General features: G+C 45.7%; 1 protein-coding gene across 1 annotated transcript; it reads right to left on the bottom strand.

Moving 5' to 3' along the window:
* Positions 1–1270: 1270 nt before the first annotated feature.
* On the bottom strand, positions 1271–17741 carry NDUFA6 (NADH:ubiquinone oxidoreductase subunit A6). The gene is made up of 3 exons (XM_056523707.1): positions 17571–17741; positions 13308–13423; positions 1271–1488 (listed from the first exon to the last, which is right to left on the bottom strand). Exons 1-3 carry the CDS (start codon positions 17698–17700, stop codon positions 1357–1359), a joined length of 378 nt encoding a protein of 125 aa, XP_056379682.1. The 5' UTR covers positions 17701–17741; the 3' UTR covers positions 1271–1356.
* Positions 17742–18445: the final 704 nt, after the last annotated feature.

Here is an 18445-nt window from a genome sequence, read left to right as displayed (position 1 = left end):
GCTCAGTCGGGCTGTTCGGGACCGCCGTGGGGAAATCGCGGTGGCCTGAACAGCTTACAGGATACCGGGAGGGACCTTACCTGCCTCCTCTGTGTCTGCTCCGTGCCGGGATCCCCTGCATGGCGGCGCTCTCCTTCGACATCATCACGTCGTCGCGCACGCTGTCCGGTCATCCAATAGGAGCGGCTTGCATAGTGACGTGATGACGGAGAGCGTGGATCCCGGGGAAGAAGACTTCCGAAGCGTCGGGGACACCCCGGCGACAGCAATGGAGCGACATCCAGGGCAGCGGTGATGGGTCCGGAGCGGCGGGGACACGTGAGTATTACCTCCTATGCAGTGGTCTTCAACCTGCGGACCTCCAGATGTTGCAAAACTACAACTCCCAGCATGCCCGGACAGCCAACGGCTGTCCGGGCATGCTGGGAGTTGTAGTTTTACAACATCTGGAGGTCCGCAGGTTGAAGATCACTGTTGGGTGCAGAAACTTTTTGCACCTTTAAAATTGGGTGCGTCTTATAGGGCGAAAAATACGGTAGTTATGATTTTTTCCAGAAGTACGACAAAATCAAACCTATATAAGTAGGGGATCATTTTAACCGTATGGACCTACAGAATAAAGATAATGTGTCATTTTATCAAAAAATGTACTGCGTTGAAACGGAAGCCCCCAAAAGTTACAAAATGCCATTCTTTTCTTCAATTTTGTCGCACAATGAATTTTTTTTCCCCGTTTCGCCGTGGATTTTTTGGTAAAATGACTGATGTCACTGCAAAGTAGAATTGGTGGTGCAAAAAAATAAGACATAACATGGTGCAAAATTGAAAGTTATGATTTTTAGAAGGTGATTAGGAAAAATAAATAAATGCAAAAACCGAAAAACGCTGAGTCCTTAAGGGGTTAATTAATGTATTTATGTTTTTTTGCTTACTTATATTAGGGAAGGGGTTAGTTCACATTAAAAAAAATATATATTAACTTTTTTTTTTTATCTTTTGCTAATTCTTAGATTGCATACACTGTTCAATGCTATACCACATTTATGGTATCCTGATGTGTACTTTAGAGATGTCAGCATAACATGATGTGAACGCAACCAAACCGTAGATGTATAATACTTATTTGCTTTTATTTTATTGCTTTATATGTTATGTATTCACACCCCTTTGTATTTCATATGTAGAATGCCTTAGAAGTTTATGGCCTTATAAATTAAGTCATAGTACATATACACACGTACACTTACCATACATAGCATAACAATATATATTTAGATAGGTAAATAGGTAGATCATTTTATTGTTTTTTTGCCATTCAGTCCAGCACAAGAAACATTAAATAGACTATGACAGCACTTAGTAGTCCTGGCCAGCATAGAAGCGAGAAATAAAATCAGTAGGCCGCGCCGTCTCAGTCTCATGGAAATATCGCATAATGTGTGTCCTTTGCTTCCATACTTTTATGGTTTCTTCTAAATCCATCTTCCCCTAAGGAGAAACCACAACATTTAATACAATATCAAGACATGCATTTTATTTTAGGAAACCGTTTCCGGGCTGCATATTTTCTAGAAGGATCATTAAAGGAGAACTGTAGTGTAGGACAATTTATCTCCTATCCACAGGATAGGGGAGAAGTGTCTCCGATAGTGTGTGTGTGTGTGGGGGGGGGGGGGGGGGGGTCCGACCGCAGCAGATAGGGGATAAGTGTTCATGCAGTACACAGCATATTAGAGAGTAAGACAGTGTTTCCAAAACAGTGTGCCTGCAGTAGGGATCCCTCGATTATCGGTATGGCCGATATTATCGGCCGATAATCACGGTTTTGGGCATTATCGGTATCGGCAATTACCTTGCCGATAATGCCCCGCCCCCGCACCGCGACCGCCCCCCCGACGCACCGCGTCGCACCCCCCACCGCGTCGCACCCCCCACCGTAGTGCTGGGCGGTATATTGGTATGTTTTTTTGCCAATACCGCTATACCGGTCGGGCCCCTCCCCCACCCTCCGAGTCAATAAAAGAAATTAAACTTACCCGTAATGGGGGTGGTCCGGGCCATCCATCCTTCGTGTAGTGTCCGGCGGCATTCCGGGTGGAGGGTGAACCGGTCCGGGCTGTCCTTCTTCGGGGTCCTCTTCTCCATTCCGGGCAGGCTCCAGCCTAGTACGCTGCATAGACGCTGCTACGCCGTGACGTCAGGTGCGTCACTGCGCAGCGGCATCTATGCTGCGTTACTAGGCCGGAGCCTGCCCGGAATGGAGAAGAGGACCCCGGAGAAGAAGGACAGCTCGGACCGGTTCACCCTCCACCCGGAATGCCGCCGGACACTACAGGAAGGATGGATGGCCTGGACCACTCTGACAGGTAGGGGGAGAGAAGCGGGTGGCGGTGGCAGCAGTCTATGGCACCGCAAAAGCCACTGCAGTGCATTGATTTAAAGCGCCCGCTTTAAATCAATGATCTGCAGCGGTGTCGCGGGGGGATAAATAGCTGATAACTTATACCGGAATATCGGTATAAGTTATCGGCCCTAACCTCCACCGATTATCGGTATCGGCCCTAAAAAAACGATATCGGTCGATCCCTAGCTTGCAGCTGGGCAAAGGCTGTCCGGGCATGCTGGGAGTTTTAGTTTTGCAACAACTGGAGGCACACTGGTTGGGTTTAGGAGTCCAGTGGGCGGTCCTACTCCAGCCTTCCCTGTATGAGTGTGCATACACAGCTGTCAATCATTATGTAACCATCCAGTGGACTTCTAAGACCAAAACGTGACTCATCATATGTTGTGTACATGTTAAATTTTATTTAATTGCCATATTTGGGGGAAAACTATCCAATATGTGAGGGACGGCATCTCTTAGCAAAAATGATTGACCATTAGGTACAGAAACGTATTATTACCACTGCCATATCCCTTTTATCACGCTGGTCACACTCGAGTATTTTCCTAGAATAGGAGAGATGGTGGCAGGATCAGACAACTCAAGCTGGATTTACACTATTCAGGGGATTGAATAGGGGGGATGATACTGGAGACTAAACGTTTGACTGGTTAACCTCATATTTAAGAGTACATTCCCATCACGTTTAAACAATCCAGTGAGAGAATTTTAAATGGTCTCCTCACTGATCCGTGCCGTACCCCATTAACTTTCAATGAGGTACGCTGTTCAGCTAATTTTCTGACTGTATCCGGCCTTGAACAGGACTGAAAACTGCAGCAGACCACGATTTTCATTCCAGGTCAAAATCTGCATAAAGGTGGGAAAATAAGTCGACCGGAGTCACTAGCAGACTCTGTTCAGCTCATTGAAATAAATGGGGTACAGCATGGATCAGACAGCAGGCGGCTTAGAAATTCTCCCGCCAGATCTGGTCGGTGAAGAGTGGAAACGTGGTGAGAATGCACCCTAACTTCTGTTTCATGATATTCTTCCAGGTCCCTTAACCCATTCTTGGCCAGATTGCTTCTTTGGAGACCACTTTGCTTTCACAATATCCTTCTTCCAGAAGATTCTTCCTTAATCCTTCTAATCACTTCTAAACATCACACCTTTGCTACTTTCGCCATTCCCTCTTCCTATTGGCCAGCCATTTTTATTGTACACAACCGAACGCTGTTTGTTCCACTGCTCCTAAAGTGCCATTTCTGAAGGATTTTTTTCTTCACTATACGACTAATTCTTTCTTCTCTTATTCTCTCCTCATGTTCCGATTCTTTTCTAATCCTTCTCCTGTTATTTTACTTAAAAGCGGAAGCAAGGCTAGAATTAAGTGTTGTGACGCGCTTCCGGTCAACACACCATAAGTGACGAGATCCATTTATACCGACCTCTTATGTCTAATATGCATATCATGCAAATAGTGAGTATAGGTCGCAATTTCACTATCCTGGTTCTCCATCACTATACTTTGGTCTCCAAGCGATACGGTAAGTACTTGACATCCATGTTTTTAGCCCTGTCTGTTTTATCGTTTCCTATTCCAAAACTAGCCTTAGTATGAGACACAGATTATTCATCATCTATGACCCCAATCGGCTTGTTTAGGGTATCTGACAACTTGATATATACATACGCCCTATTATTTGTGTTGTGCAGTTTTTATTAGGCCCTAGCCCGGCCCTGACCCATTTTCCCACAAATTATATCCTTAATCTGCTCAGCGCCTCCTGCTCATTAAAATGCTGACTGAAGATTGGACTGCACTTCCAATACAACAGGTTCCCTTTAAAAGGAAAACTGTCAGGCTGTTCACCCACGATAAACCCAATACACCGGGTCATAGTGTGGGTGAACAGGATTCTAACGAGGGGTCACTTACATATTTTGGTCGACTGGCTCCCGAGATTTGCCTGTAAAGTTCCGGTATTCCATCCATGAATAGCGCATTGAAGGAGTTACCCCCACCAGCTGGCCCCCCCTCTGCCTATCGGAGTGAAGGTCCAAAGCCCGCCCCCGCTATTAGCATATTCATTATCTTCTTGTCATAGGTCACATGAGCGCAGCACCCTGTCTGGAGAGCGCACACGCCGGAAGTGTTCATTCAGCTCTCGCGTCCTGATGACATGAGGTCTGCATAAGGACAGCGCTCTGCTGGGTGAACGCTCTGCAGACAGAGCGATGCGGTCACGTGATCTGTGACTCCACTAGGACATGGAGTTGAAGATAATGAATATGCTAATAGCGGGGGCGGGCTTAGGACCTTCACTTCGGGAGGCAGAGGCGGCCAGCCGGCGGGGGCAACGCCTTCAAATCGCTATTCATGGATGAAATACCGGGAACTTTACAGGCAACTATCTTGGCAGCCAGGGGATAAAAATAAGTAAGTGACCCCTGGTTACAATCCTGTTCACACTATAATTCAGTGTACTGGGTTTAGTGTGGGTGAACAGGCTGACAGTTTTCCTTTAAATATATTTGAATTTTTTTCCTAATAATGCAACACTTTAGTTAGACTGGATATTTTTAGATACACAGGCACAAATGTATAATATATACTTTCCCACCAATGGCTGAGTCTATACAGAACATCCATATCCATTACACCATGAGCCTGAACAACCTATATACTAAGACCATGGTAAGGCCGGGTTCATACCACATTTTTGGAATACAGTTCCCGTATACGTTTTCAATGTGAAAACCATATGCATTGACTCTCCATTGAAAACCTTATGTCAAAAGATGCGCCCTGAGCATTTCCGGCCCCCACCGCTAGCCGGAGGGGAGCCGGATGCCTGCTGAAATCGTTCAGCAGGCATCCCGGCATATCCCCCAGGGGGGTCATTATGTCCCCCCATGTCGGCGATTGCCGCAGATCGCTGGACAATTCAGTCCAGCGATCTGCGGCAGATTCCGGGTCAATCGGGTCTCCAGTGACCCGATGACCCGGAATTACTGGCTGATCGGGGCCGTCAGAGACGGCCCCGAACAGCCAGAGCCTGCAGGGGTGAGGTGGCACTGGTGCCACCTCACGATCGCCCTGATTCGTCGGCCGGATTACCGGCCGACCAATCAGGGCGCCTGCTGCGGGTGTCACTCCCGCAACCCGCTCCGCCCCTCTTCCGGAGGACGTGAGCGGGTGCGGGAAGACGACCCCCGGTGCTGGGGACCCCGATCCCCGGCGTCCCTGTTGGGATCGGGGCCCCAGGAGCAGCGGCGGCGGCGGCGGAGACGACGAGGGACTGACCTGTGCGGCTGGATCGTTGGAGGTGAGTGACAGCCTCCTGCTGTTGCTTACCAACAGCTCCCAGCATGCAACAAGGGCATGCTGGGAGCTGTAGTTATGCAACAGCAGGAGGCAGACCACCACAACTCCCAGCATGCCCTTATGGGCATGCTGGGACTTGTAGTTTTGCAACAGCTGAAGGCACATTCTTTCTATGTAAAAGTGTACCTTCAGCTGTTGTGTAACTACAACTCCCAGCTTGCACAATCAGCTAAAGTGCATGCTGGGAGTTGTAGTGGTGCATCTGGTGGTTGCATAACTACAACTCCCAGCATGCCCGTTGGCTGTCGGTGACTGCTGAGAGTTGTAGTTTTGCAACAGCTGAAGGCACACTGAGTTAAGTAGTAAACCAGTGTGTCTCTAGCTGTTGCATAACTACAATCCCCAGCATCCCCAGCCAATGTAGTATGCCTCCGGCTGTTGCATAACTACAAGACCCAGCATGCCCTTCCGCTGTCCGTACATGCTGGGGGTTGTAGCTTTTGCAACAGCTGAAGGCACACTGGTTGCAAAACACTGAGTTTGTTACCAAACTCGGTGTTTCACAACCTGTGTGTCTCCAGCTGTTGCAAAACTACAACTCCCAGCATGCACTGATAGACCGTACATGCTTGGAGTTGTAGTTTTGCAACAGCTGGATGTTTCTCCCCCCCCCCCCCCCAATGTGAACGTACAGGGTACACTCACATGGGCGGAGGATTACAGTAAGTATCCGGCTGCAAGTTTGAGCTGCGGCAAATTTTCTGTCGCAGCTCAAACTGCCAGCGAGAAACTACTGTGAACCCCCCGCCCGTGCGACTGTACCCTAAAAACACTACACTACACTAACACACAATAAAATAAAAAGTAAAAAACACTACGTATACACATACCCCTACACAGCCCCCCTCCCCAATAAAAATGAAAAATGTCTGGTACTTCACTGTTTCCAAAACGGAGCCATCAGCGGTTGCAAAACTACAACTCCCAGCATGCACTGATAGACCGTACATGCTGGGAGTTGTAGTTTTGGAACAGCTGGATGTTCCCCCCCAATGTGAACGTACAGGGTACACTCACATGGGCGGAGGATTACAGTAAGTATCCGGCTGCAAGTTTGAGCTGCGTCAAATTTTCTGCCGCAGCTCAAACTGCCAGCGAGAAACTACTGTGAACCCCCGCCCGTGTGACTGTACCCTAAAAACACTACACTACACTAACACACAATAAAATAAAAAGTAAAAAACACTACATATACACATACCCCTTCACAGCCCCCCTCCCCAATAAAAATGAAAAACGTCTGGTACGCCACTGTTTCCAGAACGGAGCCTCCAGCTGTTGCAAAACAACTACTCCCAGTATTGCCAGATAGCCACTGACTGTCCAGGCATGCTGGGAGTTTTACAACAGCTGGAGGCCCCCTGTTTGGGAATCACTGGCGTAGAATACCCCTATGTCCACCCCTATGCAAGTCCCTAATTTAGGCCTCAAATGCGCATGGCGCTCTTACTTTGGAGCCCTGTCGTATTTCAAGGCAACAGTTTAGGGTCACATATGGGGTATCGCCGTACTCGGGAGAAATTGGGCTTCAAATTTTGTGGGGTATTTTCTGCTATTACCCTTTTTAAAAATGTAAAATTTTTGGGAAAACAAGCATTTTAGGTAAAAAAAAATAATTTTTTTTTTACATATACAAAAGTCATGAAACACCTGTGGGGTATTAAGGTTCACTTTACCCCTTGTTCCGTTCCCTGAGGGGTCTAGTTTCCAAAATGGTATGCCATGTGTGTTTTTTTGCTGTCCTGGCACCATAGGGGCTTCCTAAAGGTGACATGCCCCCCAAAAACCATTTGACGCTCCTTCCCTTCTGAGCCCTCTACTGCGCCCGCTGAACAATTAACAGACATATGAGGTATGTGCTTACTCGAGAGAAATTGGGTTTCAAATACAAGTAAAAATTTTCTCCTTTTTACCCCTTGCAAAAATTAAAAAATTGGGTCTACAAGAACATGCGAGTGTAAAAAATGAAGATTTTGAATTTTCTCCTTCACTTTGCTGCTATTCCTGTGAAACACCTAAAGGGTTAATACACTTACTGAATGTCATTTTGAATACTTTGGGGGTGTAGTTTTTATAATGGGGTCTTTTATGGGGCATTTCTAATATGAAGGCCCTTCAAATCCACTTCAAACCTGAACTGGTCCATGAAAAATAGCGAGTTTGAAAATTTTGTGAAAAATTTCAAAATTGCTGCTGAACTTTGAAGCCCTCTGGTGTCTTCCAAAAGTAAAAACTCATAAATTTTATGATGCAAACATAAAGTAGACATATTGTATATGTGAACCCCAAAAAAAATATTTTGAATATCCATTTTCCTTACAAGCAGAGAGCTTCAAAGTTAGAAAAATGCAAAATTTTCATTTTTTTCATCAAATTTGGTGATTTTTCAACAAGAAAGGATGCAAGTTACCAGAAAATTTTACCACTAAGTTAAAGTAGAATATGTCGCGAAAAAACAATCTCGGAATCAGAATGATAACTAAAAGCATTCCAGAGTTATTAATGTTTAAAGTGACAGTGGTCAGAATTGCAAAAAACGGTCCGGTCCTTAAGGTGAAAAAGGGCTCGGTCCTTAAGGGGTTAAATAGAAGTAATTTATCTGTATAATTTTGTGGCACTAGTTGATTTGAAAACTTTTTTTTTCCCCTTCTGAAGTACCCCTTTAATCCTGAAGACTTAATGCCCATTGAAGGAGAACACTGTAAAATAAAATAAAAAGTAGTAGTACTCACCTTAGAAATCTCTGCTGCTCCTGTTTGGACACTTACTCATCTGGGAAGTGTCCAAATGAAAGCAGTAAAGAGAGTGAAATCTGTGTCCTCACCATCTCCGGGGGACATTTTTGCTCCAGGGATGGTGAAGATATGAAGTTAAAAAGACATCCCCGGCCAACCCGTAAGTAATAGCCGGGTGGGGAGTTATACTAAGCAGGGATGTGGAATTTCTATCGCCCGACGCCCGGGACTAGCAGTTTTGGGCGCCGGGCAGGTGAATTTGTCCGGCCCTTAGCCCGGCTTCGGGCAAGCAGGGCCGGACCTGACAAGTGCGGCGGATCTGCAGTCTGTATGGAGAGGGCTGCCGACTCCTGCCCGCTCCATACTCTGCAGCCTGTGTCCTCTGAAGCAGAGCAGGGGAGATGAGAAGCTGTGTATGTCTTCTCTCCCCTGCTCTGCAGACGTGCCGGGGGAGATGAGGGGGCGTGGCTTCTTGCTCCCTGTGCAGACCTGCGTCCTCTGCCTTCACTCCCCCCCCAGCTGTAGATTCAGAGAGCTGAAGGGCGGAGGCGCGTCTGCACGGGGAGACTGTATGCGGCGCTCTGCAGTATGTATGGAGCGGGCTCCGGATTCCTGCCCGCTCCATACTCTGCAGCCCCCGGCTGTTCTCAGTAGCCGGGGGCCGCCACTAATAGCCAGCATGCGGCGATCGCCGCGGCTGGCTATTAACCCTTTAGATCGCCGCTGTCAAAGCTGACAGTGGCGTCTAAAGGGACATGTGAATGCTCCCTGGTGGGCTAGTGGGGGTGGATCGCCCCCCCGCAGCGCGATCGCAGGGGGGCGATCCACTATGGAGGTAGCCGGAGGACTTACCTCTGCTTCCTCCAGTCCCAGCTCTGTCATTGATAGATCCTGGCTGGACCAGGCTCTATCAATGGATCACAGAGCACACAGATTAATAGAGTTCAATAGAACTCTATTCATCTGTATGAGGAATCTAATGATTCCTCATAAGTCTAATAAAGTGTAAAAATAATAAACTAAAATAAAAAAGTTTTAATAAAAGTTTGAAAGACACACATTAACCCAGTGGTCTTCAAACTGTGCCCCTCCAGATGTTACAATACTACAATTCCCAGCATGCCAGGACAGCCGTTGACTGTCCGGGCATGCTGGGAGTTGTAGTTTTGCAACATCTGGAGGGCCACAGTTTGAAGACCGCTGCATTAACCCCTTCCATGTTAAAAGTTCAAATCACCCCCTTTTCCTATATAAAAACATGCAAACATAATAAAAAATAAACATATTTGGTATCACTTCGTGCATAATTGTACAACCTATTAAAATATAACATTATGTATCCCGTACGGTAAATGTAAAAAAATACCAAACCACAGCTTTGCAATTTTTATAATATCCCAGAAAAAAAAGTTAAAAAGCGATTAAAAAGTCAGATCAATACCAAGATGGTACCGATACAAAAAACTGATCATGGCGCAAAAAATTAGCCCTCATACAGACTGGTATGCGTAAAAAAAAATAACGCTACAGAGGTTAAAAAATGGCAATTAAAAATATTTGAAAAAGTCCAGAATTTGTAAAACATGACGTAAACGATACAAATCTGGTATTGCTGTAATCAGGCGCCTAGTATAAAAGTATAAAACTAACATGTTACCTCAACCACAAAGGTAAATGGCGCAGAAAAGAAAACCACCAAATCTGCTAAGTTATCTTTTACTATTTCAATTTCACTTCCCTTAATATATTTATTTCTGGTTCGGAGAATATGTTATTGAAAAATTAAAAGGTATCATTATAGTAGGTATTTATGGCTATTATAGGGCGAGGAGGAAAAAATTAGAGCGTAAAAAGTGAAAATTGGCCGGACAAGTGGATCGTCATGAGGGACAAGTAGATTTTGCTCCATTTTAGTCCCGTGGACAAGTAGTTTTTTTATAAAATTTCCACACCCCTGCTAAGGCTGGGTTCACACCATGTTTTTGCAATACAATTCTTGTATCAGGTTTTTGATTTAAAAAAAAAACAAAAAAAAAAAAACTGATTCCTCAAAACCTGACTAAACTGTATCAAAACGTGTGTACAAATTTTTATCTTTATACGGTTTGAAAAAGGATGTCCGGTTGCATCCGTTTTTTGTACGGTTCCCATTGACTACCATGTTAAAAAAAACATAGTTTAATACGGTTTTTCACCCGGACCAAAAACCGTCCAGAAAAAAAACATTATGGTGCAGTTTTGAATGGGAAGTCTATGGGCACGGTTTTCTGTACGGTTGCATACGTTTTTGTTTTAATGAAACCATATGCCGAAACCGTACAGCAAAATCGTGGTGTGAAGCCACCCTAACTGGGTCCAGTCGCTTCAGTCATGGTCCCGCCCCCTTGGCTATATTGACTTCTTACAATAAACTAACAAAATAAGGCGAATAGCGACCAAATAGTGATGCAAAAATCGATTTTATTGAACATATATGCACAACAATACAGACATTTAAAAACACCTAAAAAGGACAAAATAGTAACCGGTAGCAAAGTGCAGGAGGACCGACTAGGAGGAGGCGCTACACGCTTAGCAGGATACAGCTAAGTAGCTGAGGTAAGTAAAATTCAGAGTATATCATAAAACATGAGGTAGATGTAGCATTAAAGTGCAAATAGTACAATACACACAAGAGGTCAATGGTTGCTATCCATAGTGCATAAGTAAGGTGCAAAAATGCAAAGGTAGAAATACAAGAAATACGGAAAATAAATTACCACAGTGGGACTAGATCTGAGCGTGTGCCTCCACCACCCGACGTTTCGCTGAGGAGCTTCTTCCGGAAGGCTATGAATGGCAACCATTGACCTCTTGTGTGTATTGTACTACTCCTGCACTTTGCTACCGGTTACTATTTCGTCCTTTTTAGGTGTTTTTAAATGTCTGTATTGTTGTGCATACAGTGGTCCCTCAACATACGATGGTAATCCGTTCCAAATGGACCATCGTTTGTTGAGGGATCCCTGCAATGTAAAGTATAGGAAGCTCTACTCACCTGTCCCCGCTGCCCTGGATGTCGTCCTCCATCGCTGTCGCCGCGTCCCTGTGGTCTCCCCGATGCTCCAGACGTCTCTGCTTCCCCGGGATCCTCGCTCTCTGTTGCCGTCATCACGTCACTACGCACGCCACTCCTATTGGATAACGGGACGGCGTGCGCGCGACGTGATGACAACGAAGGAGAGCGCCGGCGATGGAGGGGGATCGTGAAGAGGACGCTCCGGAGCCCTGAGGACAGGTAGGAGACCATCACCGGAGCACACGGGGCACCGCAAACGGCTATCCGGCGGCAGCTGAAGTAGTCTGCGCTGCCAGATAGCCGTTTATGCGATGGCCCCGACATACAAAAGCATCGTATGTTGATGCTGCCCTCAACATGCGATGGCCTCTGAGGCATGTTGAAATTATCGTATGTCGGGGCCATTGTAGGTCAGGGGGGGGGGGGGGGTCACTGTATATGTTCAATAAAATCGATTTTTTGCATCACTATTTGGTCGCTCTACGCCTTATTTTGTTAGTTTCTTGTTAGTAGTGGTTTGGGCGTAGACCATTACACTGATTTTGGGACTTATGTGTCATATTGACTGCTTGCATCATCGCTTTGCTCACTAAGCAGATGGAGCAAAGCAGTGACGTGAGCCAATCAATCATGCCGAGGGGGCGGGACCAGGGTCAGAGCGACGGGTGCTGGCAAGTTCCCACCCAGGCAAAAACCTGCAGGGCGGTCAGGGGGTCTTTATAACTTCATATCTTCACCATCCCTGGGGGCAAAATCATCCCTCGGGGGTGGTGAGGATAAAGATTTTATCACATATAATGTGTTGCCAAGGGTTATATATATTAGGGATCGAGCGATAATCTTTCAGGCCGATAGCCGATAACTTATACCGGTATTCTGGTATAAGTTATCGGCTATTTCAACCCCCCCGCCGGGGCAGAAGCCGTTGCAGATCAATGATTTAAAGCGGGCCCTTTAAATCAATGAACTGCAGCAGCTTTTGCGGTGCCAGAGACCACCGCCGCCACCCGTTTCTCTCCCCCTGCCTGTCCTGAGTCTAACCACCACAGTTGCCCCATCGCCTCCCCCCCATCCTCTGCCCACATACCACCCCCGCTGCCCCATCGCCTCCCCCCCCCATCCTCTGCCCACATACCGCCGCCGCTGCCCCATCACCGCCCCATCGCCTCCCCCCCCCCCATCCTCTGCCCACATACCGCCGCCGCTGCCCCATTGCCTCCCCCCATCCTCTGGCCACATGCCGCTGCTGCCCCATCGTCTCCCCCCCATCCTCTGCCCACATACTGCCTCCGCCCCATCCCCAGTGTTATAAATACCTGTTCTGGCTCCATCGGCATCCTGGGCTGTCACTGTGCGTACCGACGGTGACGTCGCGTTGGGGACGTCACTCGTCATTATGCAGCACAGCGCACAGCAACAGCGCAGGAGCCAGAAGGATCGCGGACCCCCGGAAACAGATAATTATAACACTGGGGATGGGGGGAGGCGATGGAGCAGTGGGCGGGGCATTATTGGCAAGGTAATTGCCGATACCGATAATGTCCAAAATCGCGTTTATCGGCGGATAATATCGGCCAAACCGATAATTGGTGAATCCCTAATATATATATATATATATATATATATATATATATATATATATATATATATGGTGACATCTGATGACTGGTTCCATTTAATAATAGAATGTGTAAACGGGCCCTAAGAGAAGAGGTAGGATTAATGAGATAAAGGTTTTACCTTGATTACAAGAAGATCAATGACTCGAGGATCTGACGCATGTGCATTCTTTTTAAACTCCTCTCTCACTTTGTCCCTTCCTTGTTTCACAGTGATATCCAGCTGATACACATGCACTACAATGCAGAAAACACAAAAACAAAACAAAAAATTAGTGATCGGTATCTCAAGTTACCAGCATATATACACACACATGTAGTAGCATGTCATTTATGTTAAAAAAAAAATAAAAAATTCTATATTTTTTTTTTAGATAAAGATTTTTCCGCAGCAAACCAGTTTAGTGTGCTTTTATCCTTACTGTTTATGGCGCTTATGAAAGTAGAGTACAGAGAAATCTTTAGAAGTCCCATAGGGAGTAGATATTTTAATCTTGGGATCACCCCTTTAAAGGCTTTGAATACATTATACAGAGGTTGACAAATTTGTTAAAGGGGTACTCCACCCCTATCCTTTGGATAGGGGATAAGATGTCTAGGGGCAGAGTACCTCTTTAAAGGGGTACTCTGCTGCTCAGTATTTGGAGCTAACTGTTCCGAACGCTGGCACCGGGAGCTCGTAACGTCATAGCCCCGCCCCCACATGATGTCACGCCCCATCCCCTCAATGCAAGTCTATGGGAGGGGGGCGTGACAGCCGTTACTCCCCCTCCCATAGACTTGCATTAAGGGGGCGTGAGGTCATGAGGGGCGGGGCTATGACATCACGAGCTCCCGGCGCCGACTCCAGTGTTCGGAACAGTTTGTTCCAAACGCTGAGCAGCGTAGTAACCCTTAAGAATCTAGGAGCCAGCAAAAAAAGAGTTAGGATGAAGCACATCACCTGAGGTTACATTACTATGCAAGCGACAATACGAGACAACATATGATCAGTCTCCACTGCGTGTCCCAGTCATTAGTGTCCTCTCATCTCCCCCTGTGTGTCAGTCATGAGTGTCCCCTAATCTCCTTATTGTGACAGTCCTTAGTGCCCCCTCATCTTCCCAGTGTGTCACAGTAATAAGTGTCCTCATCTCTCCCGTGTGTCACAGTCATCAGTGTCCCCTAATCTCTTTATTGTGTCACAGTCCTTAGTGCCCCCTCATCTTCCCATTGTGTCACAGTAATAAGTGTCCTCATCTCTCCCGTGTGTCACAGTCATCAGTGTCCCCTAATCTCCTTCTTGTGTCACAGTCCTTAGTGTCCCCTCATCTCTCCCGTGTGTCACAGTCATCAGTGTCCCCTAATCTCCTTGTGTCACAGTCCTTAGTGTCCCCTCATCTCTCCCGTGTGTCACAGTCATCAGTGTCCCCTAATCTCCTGAACGGGTTAGAACACAACGTCTCCTTGTATTGCCTCTGTTCCCAAGCGGATTCCCTGTTCTGCCTTGGGTGTTCAGCAGCAGATGTCTGGTCGGTGCTCCTGTGTCATGCGACTGCCGCAACCAACAAGTATTTTACCGAGATGTTTCATACTCCTGTGTATGGAGTGTCACCACCGAGGCCGCTAATTGGCTTCAGCGGTCACCTGACATCCGCTGTTCCTGTAACACCGCAGCGCCAGCCGCAGTCACAACGGGGGATTTTTTTTTTTTTGAGATGGACACTTACTGAAAAGGGTTGACAAAAACCTGGGGTTTGTCCAGCCCTGCCTCGTATATACCCCATAATTCTACCGTCAAAAACAAGACCTCATTTGGCTTAAAAAAAATAAAAAAATAAAAAATAATAAAAAAAAGAGTTTTGACTCTCGAAAGGTGGGAATAACCAGAAGAAAAAAAAGGTCTCAAAGCCAAATCATGCTGCATCTTGCATTATGCATTGTTAAAAGCCAGAAACCTCCAACCTCTCCAAAAATCCTTGGGGTCCTTTCTGTTTGACATAAGGGGGCGCTGACACTGTAGCTTATGTCCGAGATATACTTTGGGGGATTTCTAAACAGGAGGGAAAAAAAAAAAAAAGGCACACTGATATATACTGGCACAAAATGTTTTTTTGGTAAATTGTGGCTTATAGATGTTCTCTTTTATATACACAGGGGAACATACACCAAATGTTCACTACAAATGCAGAGTGAATACTGAATCTCTCCTTAGCTCTCATTCACGGGACCATTGTGCTCCGGTAAAGGGAGCTCCAAGGTAAAAAATACCGGACACCTGACGGACCTCATTCAAGTCAACGGAATCTGTCAGGACCTGGTGGTGTCAATTGGGCTCCGAGCCATTCAGGATCCGTTCGGTGTAAAAAAAAAAAAATCTGAAGGACCCTGAACGGGTCAGAACATTTGACTATGCTACAGGGGCTGTAAAGTTAGTGTAGTTCATAATATAGTGTCTGTACCTGTGTGTGACGGTTTTCTCACAATTCTGTGATTTTCACCCCAATATTTATTTTTATCAGCATACAAAATGACTGCTGTCTCAGATTTTTCCCATGTTGCAATGTGGCCGAGACCTGACATCACTAGTCAGCTGATGACAGGGAACCTGTCTGCTTAAATTGGTGGAGGGATCAATCTGCAACTAATGCAACAGCTGTAGGCACCCTGATTGAAAACCACAGGTCTTTTGAATGGATGCAGCTCATTTATGTTTCAATGGGTGGGGTGGGTGATGTGTGGTAGGGAGGAAAATGGAATTATGGGATTTGTAGTAAAAAAAAAATAAATAAATAAAAAAAGTTAAACAGGAAATACCAGTTCACAAAAAGCTAGCCACGGCATTATGGTAATCTCATGACATTGCCATTTAGCCCCAAGACAAGCGCAGATCCTTCCTAAGCATGTCCATAACTGTCTGACAGGTACGTACTAAAATCACCTTATGGTAGAGAACCCCTTTAACCTTAGGGTAGGAAAAAAAAAAGAAATCAAAATTATTCTATGACCAACCAAATGTATTATTCTTTGTTCTAACAAGTATAGGATGGGCAAATGCAGGAAAGAGAAACAAAAATGCATTTGCATTACCCTAAACACATTACCCCAAATCAGTGTGCGTCTAGCTGTTGCAAAACCACAACTCCCAGCATGGCCAGACAGCCATTGGCTAGGAGTTGTAGTTTTTCTACTGGCTGGGAGTACACTGCTCTATAGGTTCGCTTAACAGTGGCCGGGGCTAGTGGGCCGCAAGACTACAATTCCCAGCATGTCTGGACAACTGATGGCTGGGAGTTTTAGTTTTTCTACTGGTTGAGGGTGCACTGTTCTATGGACTCCCTTAAAGGGGTTCTCTTCTCCGCGTGACCCCGCGTTATATCGCGGGAGTCGGCCAAGGACGTAAATATACGTCCTTGGTCGTTAAAGGGGTACTCCATTGGATTTTTTTTTTTTAAATCAACTGGTGCCAGATTGTAAATTACTTCTATTTAAAAATCTTAATTCTTCCAGTACTTAGCTGCTGTATGTGCCAGAGGAAGTTCTTTTCTTTCAGAATTTCCTTTCTGTCTGACCACAGTGCTCTCTGCTGACACCTCTGCTCATTTTAGGAACTGTCCAGAGCAGGAGCAAATCCCCATAGCAAACCTATCCTGCTCTGGACAGTTCCTAAAATGGACAGAGGTGTCAGCAGAGAGCACTGTGGTCAGACAGAAAGGAAATTCAAAAGGAAAAGAACTTCCTCTGTAGTATACAGCAGCTGATAAGTACTGGAAAGATTAAGATTTTTTAATAGAAGTAATTTACAAATCTGTTTAACTTTCTGGCTCCAGTTGATTAAAAAAAAAAAAAAAAAAATTATATATATATATATATATTTTTTTTTCATGGGGAGTACCCCTTTAACAGTGGCTAATGGGCTACTGATCTGTATTAGGTGTCAGTGGTCTCCAAACTGTGGAGCTCCAGCTGTTTCAAAACTACAGCTCCCAGCATGCACGGACAGCCAACGGCTGTCCGGGCATGCTGGGAGTTGTAGTTTTGAAACAGCTGGAGGCACACCGATTGGGAAACACTGCCCTAAGTTAATTACAATTTACACATTTGAATCAATAACACTAATATTCAAACACTAAATAACACCAATAATAAATAAATGTATCAGAACTAAAGAATATGGATTATATAGAGGTGAACAACAAAGCTTCTGTAGAGTTCAGACGTTTTTTGTAAATTATCATTTCACAGTTTCCTAATCCGCGCGGAATTTAACGGCTTTTACGTTTTAAAATCTCAACGTTCTCTTTTCAACCGTTCAGGTCGCTTTTTAAAAATAACGGACGTCCCGACCCCGGCAACCGTGAAGGTCAACGTGAAGGTATCCGTGTGTGAGCCGCACACGCCGCACCTGTGTTGGGCACCTCCCGGTACCAGGCTCTGTACAGCTCCCGCACTCGTCGCTTGGCATCGTTCAGATCTCGGCTGAGAAGCGGCTTCACAGAACCGACCACACGACTGGCACTCTTAGCCGCCGCCATTTTTCTCACGGGCGTGCGTATAGCCGAGATGACAACAGTACGTACGGTGACGTAGCTGTCATGTGTCATACAGATCACGTGACTCTCCTGTTCTTCGGCGTCTAGAACTTGGCTCAATAGGAGGATGCGTGCAAGAGCCTATTGATGTATTTACATATTTTAGTTTGTTTAATTATTTTATGTTTAACTATTTATTTAAAATGAATTGTTATTTTCCTACTGGTGTGAACATTCTGATATGACAGAGACTTATAAGGCACATGTAGTGTAGAGCTGGAAAGGTTACAGTGTATCTAGTTCTTGTCTTTTGGGTTGTTCCACAATATACTGTATATATCAGTGTTTCCCAACCAGGGTGCCTCCAGCTGTTGCAAAACTACAACTCCCAGCATGCCTGGCCAAAGGCTGCCCAGGCATGCTGGGAGTTGTAGTTTTGCAACATCTGGAGGCACCCTGGTTGGGAAACACTCGTATATGTGGTTTGCTGTCCGGGCATGCTGGGAGTTGTAGTTCTAGGCACAATGGTTGGGAAACGATGCTTTAAAGGGGTACTCCGGTGAAAATCTTTTTTTTTTTTTTTTTTTTTTAAATCAACTGGTGCCAGAAAGTTAAACAGATTTGTAAATGACTTCTATTAAAAAAAATCTTAAAGGAGTAGTCCAGTGGTGACTCAGTGGTTTACAACTTATCCCCTATCTTAAGGATAGGGGATAAGTTGCAGATCGCGGGGGGTCCGACCCCTGGG

The sequence above is a fragment of the Hyla sarda genome, chromosome 6, assembly GCF_029499605.1.
Source record: "Hyla sarda isolate aHylSar1 chromosome 6, aHylSar1.hap1, whole genome shotgun sequence".
Classification (NCBI taxonomy): Eukaryota; Metazoa; Chordata; class Amphibia; order Anura; family Hylidae; genus Hyla; species Hyla sarda.
The sequence above is the reverse complement of the archived record's forward strand: the minus strand, read 5'-3'. Positions and strand labels throughout refer to the sequence as shown.

Bases quoted from the DNA above. Each gene is read 5' to 3' on its own strand.
- NDUFA6 (XM_056523707.1), bottom strand. From the start codon at position 17,700: ATGGCGGCGGCTAAGAGTGCCAGTCGTGTGGTCGGTTCTGTGAAGCCG. The intron at 13,424-17,570 runs GTGCGGCGTGTG...TCTGCATTGTAG, and splicing joins CCGGGAGGTGCCCAACACAG to TGCATGTGTATCAGCTGGAT. The intron at 1,489-13,307 runs GTAAAACCTTTA...GTTTCTCCTTAG, and splicing joins TTGATCTTCTTGTAATCAAG to GGGAAGATGGATTTAGAAGA.